Raw genomic sequence first — 21430 nt, 5'->3', positions numbered from 1 at the left:
AATCATTCCAGATTTTTATATGAACTTCCCTCAATATTTCAATTCTATTGATATATTATCCACTTAAAATGGAGCTCATTGTGACAAGTCAAAATTGAAATTCAAGCTTTAGAAGAAGCTTTAATGGTGATTTTCAATTGGCCTTCATATTTTCAACCTCAAGCTTCACTTTCAGTCCACAAAGAGCTCTAAACAATGATATGCTTTTCAAACCATCAACCAACTCATTTGCTCCCAATTCATGAATATAGATTCGAAAATTGCACATTAAAGCTCGTCGATTTCTATGGAGTTCCAACATTCTTCAGATCCCAAAATTGTTGCTATATTTTCGAACTCACTCAACTCAGTGTTTTCATCTTCAAGTAATTACCAACCAACAATGTAATCAAGAATTCTCAAATTTGAAGATCTAAAACTTCCATCAACAAATTTTTATATTTTGACCTTTAGTGGAGTATTAAAAATAATAAATTAAAAGGGAGAAAGAATAAAAAATATTTTAAATAAAATTTACATGTGGTAAATACGTGTCAAGCAAGTGGGTTTCACCAGACAATGTAAATGTGGTTGTGACTTTTTAAGAAAGTAATAATTTCAATTTTAAATAGCTTGAGGGGGTAATAGAACTCCCGTAAAGTATAAGTGTGTAATTGGAAATTTGGATATAGATTGGGAATGTTTTTGGCTATTTTCTCTTAAAATAAATCATATAGGGTATATTTGATTTTTCTTGCAACTTTCAGAGGTATATTTGATCCTTTGAATTTATGATTTGCATGATCAAATTTATTTTTTGACTATCTTCTTGTAAAATCTACCATAAATGCCCCAATATGTTTTACAGATACAAAAAATAAATTATACTTTTTTCTCTTTTATTCTTTTAACACTTTTTTCTTTTATTTATCTTATTTTTACACTAAAGATTAAAAGAAAAATAATAAAATAAGAATAAGAAATTCAGATAATGATAAGTAAATACATCTATGTGGAGATATCCAAATTAGCCGTTTGAATCAAAGACGTCAAAAAAAAGGTCCCGTATGAGAATGACCAATTATACCCAAGACCCATGAACTTTGTAAGAAGGCATAATACACAAATATCTTTTAACTTGAAATCAAATTATAATTATGTTCTTTAACTTTGTCAGTACACAAGTAGACCCTTTAACTATATAAAAGCTGAACAAAAAAATACTTTAATTCTGCAACTTACATGCGTGAAACTGATCACTCGTACGTGATTTATTAATCCACTCAGATGCTACCACGTAATAAAAAAGATACATTATAACTATGCCGTTTAACTTTGCCAGTATACAAGTAGGTCCTTTAACTATATATAAGTTGAACAAAAAACACTTCAATTCTAACTCTAACGTGCGTGGTTTTGAGTGTATACACACATTTTGTTAGGTAGGATTGAAGTATTTTTTTGTTTAGCTTTTGTAAATTTGAAGGACCTACTTGTGCACTAGTAAAGTTAAAGATCATAATTATAATTTGGTATCATTCTTTTTATGTATTATACCCTATAAATATATTATCCCTCGTAAGAATGATAAAATATACCCTATATGAATTTTATTTTAATTTAACTTAAAAAAATTTAATTGAAAATTAATTTTTTCAGAGGTTTTTTCTATTAGAGTGCCGTGAGCTAGTAAAATAACTAGGTCCCAATTTGGTGTGTTGTTATTATCTACAACTTGTGGAGGAGACCAACCACTGTCCAAATAATAAGTACTCCCTTTATATCATTTTATACGTCGTTATTTAATCGGGCATAAAATTTAAAAAGTAAAAAAAAAATTTAATAATATTTATTAAATTGTTCTTTATTAAAAAATATACTACTATCTTTTTTTAGTTAAGTGGAATAAATAAAAATAAAAAGGTAATTATATTTTTAAATAATTACTAAATAAGAAATAATGATAATTTTTTAAAAATAAATAAATAAAAAAACGATCACACATGGAACGAGGAGCAATACTTATTTTCAAAACAAAAACAAAACCAAAACAAATCAAATTATCAGTTGGTCAAGTTTTCAGGAAGCATTTCATAGGCAATTCTCCCCCTAGGACTGACTAGTCAGCAATGGTGATTATCTGCCGTGAAATATCTCCTTTGCCGGCGAACTGCATATCGTATTCACCTTTTGTTCAAGTGGATAGTTGTTTACCCAGTGCTGCTTCTTGTTTAAGGTTCCCACCCAAGAATTATTCACTAGTAGCTAGATGCTCCTTGAAACCATCTATAATGCGTGGAGCATTGGTCACTTCTACGCCTCAACAAGTGGAGGTCTCCACATATCCTGTTATTGGTGAAGCCAAAATTGGTGTTTTGTTGCTTAATCTTGGTGGTCCTGAAACTCTTGAAGATGTCCAGCCCTTTTTATTCAATCTTTTTGCTGATCCAGTAAGTTAGTTAAATCTTGTTTTTGAGTTAGTAGTATCCTTTCGAGCACATCCAATGATACAATTTAATCATGTCCAATTTAAAAGGAAAATGAAAGGCTTGAATTGAAATTACTAGTGATTCTAAAGGCATATTCAAAGGCAAATTAGAGTGGAAGCATCCTTTTTGTGATTTGGAAATAACACCTCCCACTCTTTGTTTAATGGTTCTTATAACTTGGATGTTTGGTTTAAATAGGATATTATTCGACTGCCAAGATTGTTTCGGTTTCTGCAAAGACCACTGGCCCAATTCTTATCTGTTGCTAGAGCACCCAAGAGCAAAGAAGGTTATGCTTCAATTGGTGGTGGTTCTCCTCTTCGACGGATAACTGATGCTCAGGCATGAATTTATATGGTTTGATGATTGTTGATTAATGGTGTGGTATTTAATAAGTAGGAATAAATGTTGATCCTGCAGATGCTTATGATGGTAGATTTCTAGATTTTCTTTTGTTAAGTGACAGTGTTTTACCTTAATGGTGAAATGTTTTGGACAGTGCTGAGTTCCAGTGCTTAATGATGGAAACACTTGCTAAGGCTATTCTTAATATGACTTTTGCCATTTATGTTTTACTGAGAGAAATCTTTTGCTGTTGGTGCTGTTTCCTGTGGTTGATTTGTATTTGAGCTGTACAATGTTTTTCTACATTTATTTTCATGGCTCCTGCATTAAATTCTGCCTTTTTAATAATTTAGGCTGAAGCCTTGAGAAAAGCTCTGTGGGAAAAGAATATGCCTGCAAAGGTGTATGTTGGTATGCGCTACTGGCATCCATTCACAGAAGAAGCCATTGAACAGGTTTCTTGTTTCTTTTATTTTCATTTGTAAACTTTTCCATTGACTTTTATGGTTGATTATATGATTTGTGGTACAATTAGCTGTTTTCTTGAGTCTACCATAGTCTCGTTGAGCAAAATAAGTGGTAGCATTTACACTTTCAACACTCTTGTCCCCTGATTTTGAAGTATAAGCTTGCTACAACTTTGCATAACCCCTTTGCCCCATGGGGGTTTACTGTAGGAGCTGTGTTTACACTACTACAGAATCATATCATATTAGGGGTTAGATGATGGATTCACGGTCATCAAATTTTTCCAACAACTATATCATAGGATCTGTAGAATCTTTTGGAGGATTATAATTCTAAAGCTAATTAATAAATAGGCTGATATTGGCCAGGCATGCATTCATGATCGAGTGTAATCAACAACAAATAATAACTACAAAGTTCTTAAGTGGAGCTTACGGTGGTACTAAGAAGTAAGAATGGTGGGGAACCGGGAAAAGATGGTTGAGGGTGTGTATGGCTGGGAGAAGAGGCTCGTATCTTCCTGAAAGGGATTAGGCCAGCTAGCCGTATCTCCCTCTGGAATTGTCCCAAGTTGAAGCGTACCAAGTGGGAAAGCTACTTAGGCCTCTCTTGTTTTTATTAAGATAAATACTATGTTTGTCTGTATCTAAATACATATTTGTGTGAAATAATGGAGAAAAATATTTTGCTGTCCTTGGGCTAGGCCATTGTGTGCTTTATATCGGCCTCAGTGTATTCTCACCTTGACCCTTAGTTCTGTATATATTTATTTCTTTATTTTTCTAGCATCTGGTGAGCTTGAATTCTGCTTGCATTTTGTGCTTTGAGTGTGCCTTTTATTGTTACTAACTTATTGCTGTTAGTAGCCTCCGCTGTACTTTGGGGTTGAGTAGTGGCTTAGGTGGCTCATGGTGGAATAGGGTCATGTCTTGGGGTTCCTAAGGGTCATGGGGGGCGGGGGTGGGATCGGGGGCTGGTGTTGGGGTAGGTCTGAAATACAGAGTGCGAGGTATAAAAGGAGGGGATAAGAGAGTTGATAGTCTGAGGATAGGGTCGTGGAACATAGGCACCCTTCAGGGTAAGTCCATAGAACTGGTTAAGATTCTTAGGAAGAGAAGGATTAATATTGCGTGTGTCCAAGAGACTAAGTGGGTAGGTTCCAAGACTAGGGATGTAGACGGATACAAGTTGTGGTATTCAGGTAGTGATAGACATAGGAATGATGTAGGTATCTTAGTGGACGAAGAGCTTCGGAAGCAGGTAGTAGAGGTTAAAAGGGTTAGTGATAGGGTTATGACTATCAAGTTGATCCTTGGGGGGTCACTTGGAACTTATGTAGTGCATATGCGCCACAGGTGGGCCTGGACGAGGAAGAGAAGAAGAGTTTTTGGGAGGTTTTGGATGAGGTGGTTAGAGGCGTGCCTAGTTCGGAGAAACTTTTCATAGGTGGTAATTTCAATGGGCACATCGGGTCTTTGCCGTTAGGGTACAATGATGTGCATGGAGGCTTTGGGTTCGGGGTTAGGAATGCTGAGGGAGCTGGTCTTTTGGATTTTGCGAGGTTGGTGGTAGTGAATTCCAGCTTTCCGAAGAAGGAAGAGCATTTGGTCACTTTTCGCAGTAGGATAGCCAAGACTCAGATCGACTTTTTACTGCTTAGGAAGGGGGATAGAGCTTTGTGTAAGGATTGTAAGGTAATCCTGAGTGAGAACCTTGCGACCTAGCATAGACTACTGGTGATGGACTTGTTATCCTAAAAGGCAGGATGAGGCGGGGTGGGAAGGGTCGGCCTAGGTAGGTGGGGCAGCCTGACTCCGGTTAATACTTTGGAGATTGGGGTGAAGTTGGAGGGGATGGGAGTGTGGGAGTGCAGAGGCGACGTGGATAGTATGTGGGATAAGGTTGCTGGTTGCATCAGGGCGTCTGCTAGAGAGGTGTTGGGTGTTTCGAGGGGCGGTTCTGGCCGGTATCGGGGGGATTGGTGGTGGAATGAGGAGGTTAAGAAGAAGGTCGAGACGAAGAAGGCGGCTTATGTTAAGTTGGTTGAGAGTAAGGATGAAGAAGAGAAGTGGATGAGTAGAGAAGAGTACAAGTTAGCAAAAAAGGAGGCTAAGTTAGCAGTCACGGCTGCTAAGACAATAGCTTTTGAAAGTTTGTATAAGGGGTTAGAGGAGAAAGGCGGGGAGAAGAGGATGTTTAGACTTGCCAAGGTTAGGGAGCAGAAGGATCGTGATCTCGACCAGGTGAAATACCTTAAGGGGGAGGATGGCAGAGTTTTGGTGGAGGACCACCTCATTAAGAAAAGATGGCAGTCCTATTTTCATAGGATCTTGAATGATGAGAGGGATAGAGGTGTTGTGTTAGGGGAGTTGGAGGATTTTGGGGAGGGTCGTAACTTTGGTTTTTGTCGGCGTTTTAAGGTAGATGAGGTCAGTGAGGCCATTCGCAAGATGCGGAGGGGCAGGGCGATGGGGCCCGACGAGATACTGGTAGATTTTTGGAAGTTCTCTGTCGGGTCAGGGTTGAAGTGGCTGACCAACTTATTTAACAATATTTTCAAGTCAGCAAAGATGCCTGAGGTGTGGAGATGGAGCACGATGATCCCTGTTTATAAGAACAAGGGTGACATTCAGAGTTGCAACAACTATCGGGGTATTAAGTTGTTGAGTCACACGATGAAGATTTGGGAGAGGGTGGTGGAGTGGAGGTTGAGGAAGATTGTGTTTATCTCAGCGAATCAGTTTGGTTTTATGCCTGGTCGCTCCACGACTGAGGCAATTCACTTTGTGCGGAGACTGATAGAGCAGTATAGAGAAAGGAAGAGGGATCTTCACTTGGTGTTTATTGACTTAGAAAAAGCGTATGACAAGGTCCCTAGGGAGGTTCTTTGGAGATGCATGGAGGCGAGAGGTGTCCCGGTGGCGTACATCAGAGCGAGAAAGGACATGTATGAGGGAGTGAAGACTCGGGTAAGGACAGTGGGAGGAGATTTTGAGCATTTCCCGATTTTGACAGGGTTGCACCAGGGATCAACTCTTAGTCCGTTTTTATTCGCTTTGGTGATGGATGTGTTGACGCGAAAAATACAAGGTGAGGTGCCTTGGTGTATGCTTTTCGCAGATGATGTAGTTTTGATTGATGAGTCGCGACAAGGGGTTAATGATAAACTGGAGGTTTGGAGGCAAGCCTTGGAGTCTAAAGGTTTCAAATTGAGTAGGACCAAGACGGAGTACTTGGAGTGCAAGTTTAGTGACTCGAGGCAAGAGCAGAAGGTGTTAGTGAAGTTGGATTCCCAAGCGGTTTGCAAGAGGGAGAGTTTTAAGTATCTCGGGTCTACGATTCAGGGAAACAGAGAGATAGATGAGGATGTCTCCCACCGTATTGGGGCTGGTTGGTTGAAATGGAGGCTCGCTTCAGGAATTCTATGCGATAAGAAGGTGCCCCTCAAGCTGAAAGGCAAAATTCTTTAGAGTTGCAGTCCGGCTTGCTATGTTGTATGGAGCGGAGTGTTGGCCAGTTAAGAATTCTCATATACAAAAGCTAAAGGTGGCAGAAATGAGGATGTTGCGTTGGATGTGTGGATTCACTAGAGTTGACAAGGTTAGGAATTCACTAGAGTTGACAAGGTTAGGAATGATATTATTGGGGAGAAGGTGGGAGTGGTGTCAGTGGAGGAAAAGATGCTGGAAGTGAGGTTGAGATGGTTTGGTCATGTGATGAGGAGGGGCACGGATGCCCCAGTTCGTAGGTGTGAGCGGTTGGCCTTGGATGGCTTCAAGCGGGGTAGGGGTAGGCCGAAGAAATACTCGAGAGAAGTGATTAAACGTGACATGGAGCAGTTACAGTTGACTAAGGACATGACCCTGGATAGGAAGATATGGAGGAATAGCATTAGGATAGAGGGTTAAGGGTGTGGTTGAGGCGTTGTCAGTATTTAGGTGGACTTTGGGGTCTTGTGTTTGGCAACGTGCAATTTTCTGTGGATGTCGTACCGTTGTTATTTTATTGTGTTCTAGGATTTTCATGCTTTTGTATGCTGTCTTCTAACTTGAGCTGGGGGTCTATCGGAAACAGCCTCTCTACCTCTTTAGAGTTAGTGGTATGGACTGCGTACACTCTACCCTCCCCAGACCCCACTATGTGGGAATATACTGGGTATGCTGTTGTTGTTATTGTTTACATAATTACATTGAGACCATATTTAGGGACACTGCATTACAATCCTTTTCCTAGTAGGATTTTATATACTATTTTTATTCCTACTCATATTCTGACACTCCCCCTCAAGCTGGTGCATACAAGTCATATGTACCTAGCTTGTTACAAATGTAATTAATACGAGGACTAGTGAGGGACTTGGTGAAGATATCTGCAAGTTGATCACTTGACTTCACTAATTTTGTAACAGTATCTCTCGAGAGTATCTTTTCTCTGTTAAAGTGACAATCAATCTCTATGTGTTTTGTCCTCTCATGAAACGGTAGATTTGATGTGATATGAAGGGTTGCTTGATTATCACATACAAGTTCCATCTTATCGGTTTCTCTAAATTTTAGTTCTCGCAGCAACTGTTTTATTTAAACTGGCTCACAAGTTGCTATATCCATTGCTCGATATTCTGCTTCCGCAGTAGATCGAGCAACCACTCTGTTTCTTACTCTTACAGTACACCAAATTACCTTCTACTAAAACATAATATTCGAATGTAGAACATCTATCAGTGCGTGATTCTCCTCAATCAGCATTTGTATGTATATCCAATGATATGCTCATGACTTCAATCCTCGAAGAGTAGTCCTTCACCTGGAGCTGACTTTACATATTATAGAATACAAACAACTGCATCCCAGTAACTATCATAGGGGAAGTCATAAACTGACTTACAACACTCACAGAAAAGGATATGTCAGGTCTAGTCACTATGAGATAATTCAATTTTCCAACCAACCGCTTATACCTTCCAGGATCACTGTGTGGTTTCCCTTGTCCTGGCATAAGTTTAGTATTTGGATCCATAGAAGTGTCAATGGGTCTACATCCCGATCATTTTTATCTCCTCAAGAATGTCTAAGGCATATTTGCATTGAGAAATAACAATACCTGATCTGGACTGAGCAACCTCAAAACCTAGAAAATAATTCAGTCCGCCGAGGTCTTTGTAAAGAATGAATCTTGCGCCTAACTCAACCTCAAACGCTAGTTCATGAGGGGAGGATTGCCTAAGTCCATATAAGGAGACCAATTACCTATCCCTTTTTCGATGTGGGATACTTAACACTCTCCCGCACGCTCAGGCCTCGTTAAGTAGAGCGTGGACAATATAATATGGGGGGCCCAACATTCGTGAATTAAGATTTGGGATGAGCCTAACTCTGATACCATCTTGATCATTGCCGGTGATAACAATATCCTCAACATAAACCACCAAATAAATACACAGATTTGGTTCAGAATGGCGATAAAACACTGAATGATCAGCTCCACTACGAATCATGCCAAACTCCTGAATCACTTTGCTAAACTTTCCGAACCAGGCTCGAGGGGACTGTTTCAGACCATAGAGTGACTTGCGCAATCGACATACAAGGCTACTAGACTCCCTTAAGCAACAAAACCGGGTGGTTGCTCCATATAGACTTCTTCCTCAAGATCATCATGCAGAAAAACATTCTTAATGTCCAACTGATAAAGAGGCCAATGACGAATAACAACCATAGAGAGAAAAAGACGGACTGATGCTAGTTTAGCCACGGGAGAGAAAGTGTCACTATAATCAAGCCCTAATATCTGTGTATACCCTTTGGCAACAAGGCGAGCCTTCAGTTGATCAACCTAACCATCTGGACCAGCATCTTTGACTGTATAAACCCAACGGCAACCAATAGTAGATTTACCTGCAGGAAGGGAAACAAGCTCCCAATTACCACTAGTATGTAAAGCAGACATCTCTTCAATCATAGTCTGTTTCTATCCTGAATAGGAAAGTGCTTCACCTGTAGTCTTAGGGATGGAAATGGAGGACAAAGATGATACAAAAGCATAATGGGGTGATGACAAACGATGATAACTCAAGAAAGTATAATATGAGTTAGCATTACGATTGGATCTTATACCCTTTTGAAGTGCAACTGATTGGCTAGAAGGAGGCAGGTCCGCAGTAGGGGAAGTGTCAGGTGCATGACATGAATTATATGGGACTGATGCTGGATGTTGGCAGCGGTGATAAGTCAAAAGTGGTGGCACTGTAGTTGGAGATGGAGAAGTAACCGTAGATTCCTCAAAGAATGGTATGGGGTTAGACTGGAGGTATGGACAAAACCTTAGAGATATTAAGATGATCAGAAGACGTATAGTAAGGTTCAGATTTAAAGAATGTGACATCAGCGAACATAAGGTAGCGACCCAGATATGGTGAATAACATCGATACCCTTTTTGAACTCGAGAGTAACCAAGGAAGACACATTTGAGAGCACGAGGGGCTTAATTTATCTTTTCCTTGGGCTAAGTTATGAGCAAAACATGTGCTCCCAAAAGCACGAGGGGGGATAAAGTAGAGATATGACTGAGGAAATAGTATGGAATGGGGAACCTGATTCTGGATTGAAGATAATGGCATTCTATTAATGAGATAGCAAGATGCGAGGACTACATCGCCCTAAAAATACAGCAGAACATGGGATTTAATGAGAAGAGTGCGAGCAGTCTCAATGAGATGCCTATTTCTGAGGGGTGTATGGACATGATGTCTGGTGAATGATTTCTTAATGAGTCAAACTCGTGAAACTGGGAGGATAAGTATTCTAAGGCATTATCATTACGAAAAGCACGAATAGAAACACCAAATTAATTTTGTATTTCAGCACAAAAACCTTTGAATATAAAGAAAAACTCGGAATGATCTTTCATCAAGTAAACCCAAGTACATCTTGAAAAATCATCGACGAAAGTAACAAAGTAATGAAATCCTAAGGGTGAACTGACTCTATTAGGACCCCAAATATCAGAATGAACTAATGAAAAAATAGACTCTGAACGACTCTCAATACTACGTGAAAATGCATCACAGGTGTGTTTCCCAAGTTGACACGACTCATACTCTAATGTGGATAGACTAGACAAACTAGGCACCATCTTTTATAGCTTGGATAGACTCAGATGTCTTAAATGTTTGTGAATAAGGTCGGAAGGATCTGTAGCAGAGCATGCTGTGAAGAAATTTGAAGAGGTAAGATAGTAAAGGCCTTGTGATTCATGTCCTATGGCAATTTTTTGTCTCGTTTTGCGGTCCTGCATTAGAAAAGAATCATCAAAAAAGTCATACTACAATCAAGAGCACGTGTCAAACGACTAACAAATGCAAGATTAAAAGGACAACCAGGGACATAAAGAACAGAGTCTAGAGTGACAAAAGATAGGGGTTTAGCTTGTCCAACTCCTTTTGGCTCTGTTCGAATTCCATTAGCTAAAGTAATAGATGGAAGAGATTGTGAATAAACAATATTAGACAGAATTGATTTGTCACCAGAAATATGGTTTGAAGCACCTGAGTCCACAACCCATGATCCAAAGGTAAGAGATTGTGCAGTTAAGGCTATTGGTAGAAATATATGCTTACTTGCTTGATACCGAAGATACTCATTATATTCCTGGTCAGATAAATACACCCGTTGATCATTTGTTGTGTTAGACTGAGCAATATGAGCATTTTTAGGTGGTCGACCATGCAAAGAATAACATATTCCACGAGTGTGTCCCATCCAATTACAATAACTACACTTAGGTCGAGAATAGCATACGCCGCGAGTATGTCCAAACCTTTTACAATAACTACACTTAGGTCGAGATCTTCCAAATCGACCTTCCACCTCGTTGATTCTTCATGAACTCTGACATCTGAGTTTCTGATCTCCTCATTAAGATTCAGATTTAATCATGAAAAAGAAATACTGCTGGAATATGGTCGGGAAAAAGAAAAGTCGTCGGATATAAGATTTGATGTCCGAAAGCTGCTCAAAATCAGAAAATTATCACATGAGCAGCCTTGAAATGAATAAGCGAGGCTACTGGAAAAAAGAAATTGCCAGAAAAGTCGCCGAAATTTAGGTTTCGGCGATCGGAATCTTGAAAGACTTGTCGAAATCTGGAAAAGAGTACCTGGTCGGAGTCAGAATGGATCGGTGACCCCAACGAAAAAGGGATGGGTAATTGATCTCCTTATATGGACTTGGACAATCCTCCCCTCATGAGCTAGTTTTTGAGGTTGAATTAAGCCCAAGATCCATTCTTTACAATATCAATAACTCTAGGAATCTCCGAAGTCATATAGGAGCCTTCTAAATACAATATTCCTCCCCTGTGGAGTCCAAAGCTCTTCAACTATAGCATTAGAAGAGGATGAAATAGTGAACAAATCATGGAATGATCTATTAACGACCTTTTCCCTAACCAGTTGTCTTTCCAGAAGGAGATTTTCTTCCTATTGCCCGGTCTAACCCCTGTATTTGCTATAAACACCTCCCAAAGCTTCCTGATGGATTTCCAATTCCCCACTCCATAAGCAGAAGTCCCTTGTTTAGAGTCTAGTGACCCATTTGTTAACGCCTGCACTGTATAACTTGTCGCCATAATGCTTGCTCCTTAGTTTTATATCTCCAAAGCCACTTCAATAATAGACTCATATTCTGTACTTTGAGATTTTTGATTCCTAGCCCTCCCATCTTCTTACTAGAGGTAAGAATATTCCACTTGACCAGATGCAAACTTTTGCTACCCATGTTCCCTTCTCAAATAAAATTTCTTCTCAGCTTGTCTATGTTTTTCCTCACCTTGTCTGGAATGGGAAAAAGAGACATTATGTAGGTGGGACGGGAGTCCAAACACTAATGACTAGACTGACCCTTCCCACTAATGACAAGTTTTGGGCTTTCCATCTTGCAAGCCTCCTTTCACATCTATCCAGTACCCCTTCTCATATATCAACTTTGTTTTTTGAGCCCAAATAAAGATCCAAATATTTGTAGGTAGAGCACCCAGCTCACAACCTAGAATTCCTGCTAGAATGTAGTAGTTTGGGACTTCTTTTGTAGGAAACATTTGGCTCTTCGTCCAGTTTACATGAAGTCCGAATATACCTTCAAAAACAGTAAGAATCAACTCAAATGCATCAGTTGGGAAGGTTCAGCATCGCAAAGTATCAAAGCATTATGTGCATAAAGAAAATGTGAGATCTCTAAACCGTTTTCCCTGTTTTGAATAGTGAACCCCCTCGAATCACTATTAGTTGTAGAGATTCTCAACATACTGCTAAGTCCTTCCATGGGTATGATGAAAAGAAAAGGAGAGAGCAGGTACTATTGTCTTAAACCCCTTTCAGATTAAAAAAATCCTTTAGGGGATCCATTAATAAGATTAGAAAACTTCATTGTACTGATGCAATAGTAGATCCATTTAAGCCATTTATCCCCAAAACCCATTGCCCTTATAATATTGATCAAATACTTCTGGTTAACATGATCGAAAGCTTTCTCAATCTCTAGTTTACAATGGATGCTGGGTTTCTTATCCTTCTGTCTAGTATCAACACATTCGTTTGCAATAAGGGAAGCATCAGTAATATGTCTACCTTTAATGAAGGTCATCTGATGTTTGCGTACTATCTTCTCACTCACTTTCTTCGTTCCTTCCGCTAAGGTCTTGGAGATAATCTTGTTCATACTGCTAATCAAGCTGATTGGCCTATAATCTCTCAATTCTTTGTCTTCGGTTTTCTTTTGAATAAGAGCCACATATGTAGCATTAAGACTTTTCTCAAAAAAAGCATGAGAGTGAAAATTCTCCGTAGTCTGGAGAATGTCTACCTTCAAAAAGTCCCAACAAACATTGAGAAGTCCCATTGAATAGCCATCAGGACCGGGGGCTTTGTCTTCTGGACATAATCTGATACCGTGGAGCACGTCCTGCTCTTCGAAAGGCCTCTCCAACCATACTTTGTCCTCATTGGTGATTGTGGGCTTATTCTGGATGATGATGCTAGCCCTCCATGATTTAGATTCATAATACATCTGTTTATAGAAAGTGATGATTTATTCTTTGATGACATTTGAGTCGCTGACTTCCTCTCCATGGATCTCCAGTTTGTCTATAGTGTTTAATCTCCTATGAGCATTTGCCATTCTGTGAAAGAACTTAATGTTCGTATCTCCTTGTTTTAACCATAGAATTCTTGATTTTTGCCTCCAAGAAGACTCCTCATATTTGGAAACTTCCTCGAAGTCCATTGATAAATTGGCGTTGTGAATCAATTCATCATCAGTAAGGTTTCTTTGTTCCTGCAAAACATCAAGATTTGTTAGATGGGCCAGCAACTTTGATTTTCTCCTTGCCAGATTGCCAAATTTGTCGGCATTCCACTCCTTTAGTTTAGCTTTCAACAATTTCAGCTTTGAAACTAAAACAAAGTCCGGATGACCATGAACTGCAAAAGAGAGCCACCAAGATTTAACCATATCTTTGAACCCCCCTACCTCCAACCACCAAGTAGCAAACTTGAAATAAGACTTCCTTTGATGTCAATCCCCATAGGCGAGTTGGATTGGACAGTTATCTGAAACAATTTTGTAGGTATATATACATATATATACAAACATATACACCATTTTTCCGAAGTTAATGGGTGCACGTGCACCCGCCTCTGATGGTGACTGTATGAAAGGAAGATTAGAAAATGAAATTGTTTTGGATTCATATAGCCAACCCCAACTTGTTTAGGACTGAGGCGTAATTGTTGTTGTTGTTCTAAAAGATAGTAGTAGATCTACACAAAATTAAGAACTGTTCAATGTCCTCATGTATCTATGGTGTAACGAGAACATTGTAGAAAATGCTGAATCTTCACTAGACTTTTTGGAATCCGTAACATTGTTCTAGTTAGTAGTCCTTGTAAGATGAACAAGTTTTTTGTTAGAGGATTTGTAATTATGGATACTGTTACCTTCATAAAATAAAAATCGATCTTGTTACTGTAGTTGACTTGATGGAGAATATTCTGCTATCTTTTCTTTACCCTAATGAAAGAATTAATAACTAAAGCATGTAGAGGGATGACATGAATCATGGATCTCAAAACATGCTGATTTTGCTACGGAAGAACTACATAGGAATTCAAGCAAGTAGTTTCAGTGGTAAAAGGAAAAGAATATAGTTGTTTTTGAATATCAGAACTGAGACTAGTTTAAAGAATTGTTGAATAGAATCAATGTGGTGATAAGTGATATCTTTGTGTTACATATTGTGATCCTTTATTCAAAATACTTACTTTTTGTTTCCTGATGCCTTCAAGATATATGGGTACCCCTTAAGATGTGAATCACCTTCTTTTGCATTGTCGAATAGCTTCTTATTTATGGTGGGAAATTCTGAGATGGTTCAAAGTTGAGTGGGTGATGCCGAGCACTATGAAAGAAACAATGGTTAGCTGGGCATGTAGAAGAGGGGAGAGAATATGCAAGGAATGGGATACCGCTTATGTGGACCATATGGCGAGAGGAATAGAAGAGTTTTGAGGGAGTAGAGAAAGACTTTGTACCCTTTTTTTTTAATAAACCGACGTGAACCATTACCATACCATCATAAATTTGCAGTTTTACAATCTAAGAGCATCCCATCACCCTTGCCCCTTTGTGCAAGGGTGAATGAGACCTCTACCATAGCCACTACTCACTCAAAACTTTGTATCCATCTATGACTCCTCCTATACTTTTGGACCCCGAAATACCTGTACACTCTCACTCTTTTATTTTTATCTATATTTGCATAAACACAATCTCTTTATCTACACTTTGTTGCTTATAGATCTTTTGAGTCCGTGCTTCCCAAGTGTGATATATGAGCGCACCTATAGTAGCAACCATGATTCCTTCATCTTCCTCCAATGTTTTTGTTATGATCTTTGGGGAAGGATCGATTCACAGGGTGATATATAAATTCAGCTCGTTAAAGGAAGACTGAAACCTTAGAGTTCTATGGAAGAGAGAACTCGATCTCTTCAGCTTGTTTAAGGGAGGCGGAAACCTTAGAGTTCATTGGAAGAGAGAACTCCAATCTCTTGCTTTTTTCTGAAATTTGACTTATTGATTTATTCTTCAAATACCTTTTTAAATAGGAGTCATGTTACATCATCAATAGTCTAATCCCTATGAAAGTAGAAAACTTAAAACCCTATTCAATAAAGTCTAATCCTTATGAAAGTAGGAAACATAAAACCCTAACCCTAATCCTTATGAAACTAGGACACTCTAATCCTATTCTAGAATAATAAAGAAAGCTGGAAAGACCTATCTATATAGAGAGAAGTTCCCGTATCAGGAAGTAAACTCATCAGTAAGAACTCTACTTCAAGGGCTTCCGAAAAGTTCTTCCATTTAGTAATGGAAGTCATCCGTTGTCACTCCCCGATCTCGATCCATATCCAGATCATCCAGTCAGTTCGTTCGGAAGCTTTGAAGTCAAGCTGGAAATGAAACACTGTCTATTCCGATCTTTCAGTCAATCAACCCGAGACTGTTGCCGGGCGAGGTTCTATCTTTTCCTTGTTCGACTGGTCATATAATAGTTGCGTCGTTGCGCCTAAAGTCTTATGGCCGAAGGTCTCCGGAGCTTTAAGTAAAAATGAGCCACCAAAGCTTATATTAGCACCCCTTCTCCCGAAGTTACGGGGTCATTTTGAACAGAAGAAGAGCTTTTACTTTTTCATTATATTATATTAGTAAAGCGTTAGCACCTCCATAGAGTAAGGCTGAATTTGGTCTAGCTATATTACAAGCTTCTGTTTTTACGAGGTGCTCTAGGTTGGTTAAGCCTATGAGCATAAAGAAGGAAGTCTGCACCAGCCCACTAGCAAAACAAAAGGAACCAGGGGTATTCGAGCCTGCTGCGTACGATTAGCCAGCCTTGCGGCGGTTTAAATAGGCTTCCAACTGTGTTGGAGTTTCAGACTCACTACTAACGAATGGGCTTCGAACAGCTCTTACAATTTGATGTTGGATGATTTCGACCGGGGATTTAAACAGCTATACCGACCACATTCATCAAAAAGATATGGCCATCTCTCTAGGTTGCACAACCCCTTTAGATTGTCGAATCTAATTACGGTTTAAATCCGACGGATCCACCGTAATTTGCAGGTCAAATGAGGCCTCGACGGAGATGATGGATGGGAACTCCTACTCTGACTATAGTTGCGATCTACTTAAAATATAGTTTGATACTTAATTAATTGAGTTCCATGCATCCACAACATTACTCCCCTCATGTTGAAAGAGCTTGTCTTCAAGCTCGAATTTCATGGCAGTTATCCTGAACTTCTGGAATAGTGTCAACTGAATCATCCAATTCCATCCCTAGCTAACTTATTTTGAAGTTGACTTTGATAACTTTCAATTGTACCAGTTTGCTGGGGCATGGTTAATTTGCCCAACCATTCCAAAAAATTGTTAACAATGATCTACCCAAATTACTGGATCGTTGTTGTTGTTATAGGTAGAAAAATCCATCTTTGCATACCTTGGTACGGTTGAATGGGAATTACCACTTGTTGGTTGATTCTGATCAGCTAGTTGAATAGGCGATGTATTGCCTTTAGTAGAAGAAATTGTTGATTTGCCAATTGTTGGGGTGTTTCTTGAAGCAAATCTGTGGATTGCTGGTTTTGTGAAACCACTTCCCAAGATAGAATTGTTCTTGGATGACTTGGACAATTCTTTCATAGAGGCGTTGTTCCATTGCAGCAATTTTAGAGTCCATTATGGTTTCTGTAATCGCACGCTCTTTCTGAAATCTGAAATTGATCTCATCGCCCATTGTGTTAGGCTCTGATACCAAATTGTTATGATCTTTGGGGAAGGATCGATTCACAGGGCGATATATAAATTCAGTTCGTTAAAGGGAGACTGAAACCTTAGAGTTCAATGGAAGAAAGAACTCCAATTGATACAATAGCAAGTAATTGAAGTGGGACTTGTTAATCTAGGAGTAAAATACTCGAAGAAGATGAGCTGAAATCAGGGCATTAGCCGAGAAAAATCAAAGAAGAAGAATTTAGGGAGAAATTGAATGAATTGTATTATCTGAATGAATGTTACAAATGAATAAATCAACTATTTATAGTGCTCACTTAGCTAAGATCAGTTACACTTAGCAGCTTAACAACTAACTGTCTAACAACTAAGTAACTAACTTTGTGAACAGAATAGTAGTAACTAAATTTGTAACTGCACAGTAATAACTGGTTTTCAATTTCTCTGCACTGCTGTAACTGCTTCTTGTTACTCTATCACTCTTTTCTTCTCATCATTGTATCACCAATCTCTTGCTTTTTTCTGAAATTTGACTTATTGATTTATTGTTCAAAAACCTTTTTAAATAGGAGTCATGTTACATCATCAATAGTCTAATCCCTATGAAAGTAGAAAACATAAAACCCTATTCAATAAAGTCTAATCCTTATGAAAGTAGGAAACATAAAACCCTAACCCTAATCCTTATGAAACTAGTACACTTGAATCCTATTCTATAATAATAAATAAAGATACTTAAAATATAATTTGATACTTAATTAGTTGAATTCCACGCATCCACAACAGTTTTCTAGCTATTATTTCCAGCAGATTCTATGTTTCTGCCAGTAATATCCTTTGCCCAATCCATTGCATAATAAGCTCCCCGAGTCCTCTTGTCCATATGCAGTTCAGAAATAGGTGCTCAGAGCTCTCCAGTGTATCCATTCCACATAAGAAGCAGTTTGTGCTCTCACATATAATTCTTATTCTCATTATTCTTGCCTTTTTTCGGAGCCTCTTTTGAGTGGCAAGCCAAGTAATGAACTATGTTTGGGTAATAGAAGAGAGCTCTATACAAGCTGAGCAATTTCCTGGTGGTGTGGCAGGCCAACCAACCTCAAGTATCCAGCAATCATTGAGAACTTCCTTTAGCAGTGAGTACATAATTTCCCTGTGTGTACCTTTCTACCATACCCTTCTTCAGTTTATTCAGTTTCCTCCCATACTGTTTTGTGGTGGAGTGTGAGACGATATCCTTGTTCTATTTCATATAAGTTCCATAGATCCATTTCACCCGAAGTCCCTTCTTCCCTCCATTTAAAGTCCAGATCAGTTCCCAACTGCTGCAACATTCCATGTTTGACAACTTCTTATGCTTAATCCTCCATATCTCTTTGGTTTGCATACTTTCTCCCAGGTAACCAAGGCAACTTTTCTCTTGGTTTCTGTGCTTCCCCATAAGCAATCTCGACATAGTTTGTCTACCCCTTTAAGCATACTTTTGGGAAGAATGAAAACTGTCCCCCAGATTTTTTTCTTGAAACGGGTGACTTTGTATATTCCTCAAAAACTGTACTGAAACTGTACTGGTCAGTATTTACAACATGTACTTCAAATCCTACTATCTCTTCCTAAATTGAGTCAAGTACATCGATTATGGAGATAGTATCATTTGAGTATATCTGATTGCACCAAAAACATAGTAGCATAAGACAATTTAATTTAACAGTTTGCATTCTATTCTCTATGCTATCAGAAACCCTAGAGTTCCTCTCCTTCCATATTGCCCACCATATGCTAGCAGGGACAATTCTCCATCTGTCTCTGTTCTTTAACTGCTTCCCTGCTTCCTCCCCACTTTGAATTGCTTCTGTGATCTTGGCAGGCATGGTCCATGATATACCCTTAAGATTCATGAATAACCTCCATAGTTGGCCAGTAACCTTGCAGTGTAGAAAAAGATGATTAACTGTCTCAACATATTCCCCACAAAAGAAACATCTAGAACATAATGGTATCCCCTTTCTCATTAAGTTGTCTTGAGTCAATACGGCTTCTTTGGCTAGCAACCAGACAATCAAGCCACTTTTAGTAGGATTTTTGACTTCAAGATTCCTTTTCGTGGCCAGTGACTTAGTGGTTGGTTTGGGTGGTTCAACCAGATGTATGTTAAGTTGCTTGGATTCGGGTGCGGGTATCCGATATGGGTGCGTATCCGAGAGTCGGCTTCGTCAAAATTTAGATTTTAAGATTCGGGGGTGCGAATTTGAGTATGGATACGGATGCGGTGATTCGGCTAAAAGAACCAAATATTATAAATATAGAGTTATAAAAAAACAAATATTTAACTTATATTTACCCAAAAAAGTTAAAAATTAAGTATAATTAGTACTTTTCCCTTTTTAATGCTAGGGTAACTGCTGTCAAAATATTATTAACTATGTAAATTATATATTGATTGTTTTTATATTATAAAGAATTAAATAATAAAACGACACAATGAACCGACATGTTGGAATAAATATAACGCTGTGTCGTCGCCTACTCTTTCTTCGAAAGACAACATCGACTACTGTTTCTTCCCACCTCAGTCATCATCATCAGTAGTCGCCTGTGTTTCTTCTTCCCCAGCCGTCTCTGTTTCTTCCCCAGTCGACAATCGACATGTCTCTATTTCTTCCCAAGGACATCGACAAATGAAAATTTTCAGTTGCCGGTGAAGTCTTCGGTTGGAATTTTTTCAGGTAAGTCGCCGGTCTATTATCCAATGTTTCTCGTCAATTTCTTTTGAATTTGGTCAATGTATCCGAAATCGTTTGACCGAATTTGAGACGGAGGAATCACCCGCACCTGCGTTAGTCTCGTGTCGATACGGGTTCAACAGCAAAACCAAAGGGTCCACGCAACATAGGGTGTATGCAACTACTCACCTTGAAGTTGCCCTTCTGATTGTCTTTCCACCACAGAATGTCTTGACCCCCTTTTAGTCTATTAAATTGATCGATGGTGTTGAAGAAATATGCTACCCTCTGAATCTCCCAGTCATTCATTTGTCTTCTAAAGTTGAAGTTCCACCCTTGATGAATCCAGTGGTTTGCTATGGACTTATATTGGTGGGATACTAGAGATTATATATAGGAAACAAAATATCTAGCCTACCTACTTCATGCCAAACATCTTTCTAGATATCTGTTCTCTCTATTTCCCACTTTGATCATTGTATTGGCCTTAAACTAAGGCCACAAAGATCTGATGGATCTCCATACACTGACCCCATATGGCGTAGTCATATCTTTGGTCATCTGGTTTGTCTTCTTCTAAATATTTTTGCCTTAATGACTTCCTTCCAGTAGGTCAATTCTTTAGTACTGAATTTCCTCAACCATTTCATTCTAAGGGCTTTGCTCTGTATCATCAAATTCTTTACTCCCAGTACTCTATATTTCTTTTCCACTATCTCAGCATCTCATTTAACCAAATTGTATCTTTTTCTCTCACTATTTTCTTGCCAGAGAAATTTTCTTGTGATTTTATCAAACCTGTTGCCGACCCTCTTGCAAATTAGGAATATTTATATCATGTAGGTTGGTAGTGAATCAAGAACCGAGTTAATCACAGTCACCCTGCCAACCCCACAAAGATATTGGGATTTCCATCTTGCTAGCTTCATCTTACATTTGTCCACCATTATATTCCAGATTTCATATGACTATTATTTGACCCCAGAGGCATCCCAAGATATGATGTAGGCAGTACTCCAATTTCCCCTCCTAAAACAACATTTAAAACTTCCATGTTATGTACATCATTAATAGGATAGAGGTAGCTTACCTCCGTTTAATATGTAGACCAGAGAACCCTTCAAACAACACTAGGATCACCGTCAACATCTTTAGTTGGCCTTCATTAGCATCATACAGTATCAAGGTATCATCAACATATTGTAGATAAGTGACTTTCACATTGTGATGCAAGCCGAGCTTCATCAATATCATGAATAAAGAATTAAAGCTCGAGAACATGCTAAAGTGGAAGTACAAGGAAGAAAAGGAATAAAGAGGCTATGGACGCAAATGACTATTTTTGACATACAAGCCTGATGCTTAGAAGACCCTTATTTCATTAAGGATATTTTTGTAATTAGTATTATAAGCGATAAATTGTTAAGATTAGCTCATTTTTAGATAGACTATTTTGATTATTGATATTTTATTGAGAGAAACTCTTGTGAGTGTTGAGGCTATGACTTTTGTTGCTATTGAGTGTTGAGGTGATTGCTTGCTTGAGGATATCATTACTCTGGAGGGTATCTC

General features: G+C 38.7%; 1 protein-coding gene across 1 annotated transcript in view; it reads left to right on the top strand.

Annotated features, from left to right (window-relative positions):
• Nucleotides 1–1765: 1765 nt before the first annotated feature.
• Nucleotides 1766–21430, top strand: part of LOC107870727 (ferrochelatase-2, chloroplastic) — a 44136-nt gene continuing 24471 nt past the window's right edge. The window contains 3 exon segments of the mRNA XM_047413105.1: nt 1766–2429; nt 2667–2810; nt 3167–3268. Of these exon segments, the coding sequence (XP_047269061.1) occupies nt 2109–2429; nt 2667–2810; nt 3167–3268 (567 nt within the window). The 5' untranslated portion in view covers nt 1766–2108.

The sequence above is a fragment of the Capsicum annuum genome, chromosome 5 (genome assembly GCF_002878395.1).
Source record: "Capsicum annuum cultivar UCD-10X-F1 chromosome 5, UCD10Xv1.1, whole genome shotgun sequence".
Classification (NCBI taxonomy): Eukaryota; Viridiplantae; Streptophyta; class Magnoliopsida; order Solanales; family Solanaceae; genus Capsicum; species Capsicum annuum.
This window is presented reverse-complemented; position numbering and strand designations above follow the sequence as displayed.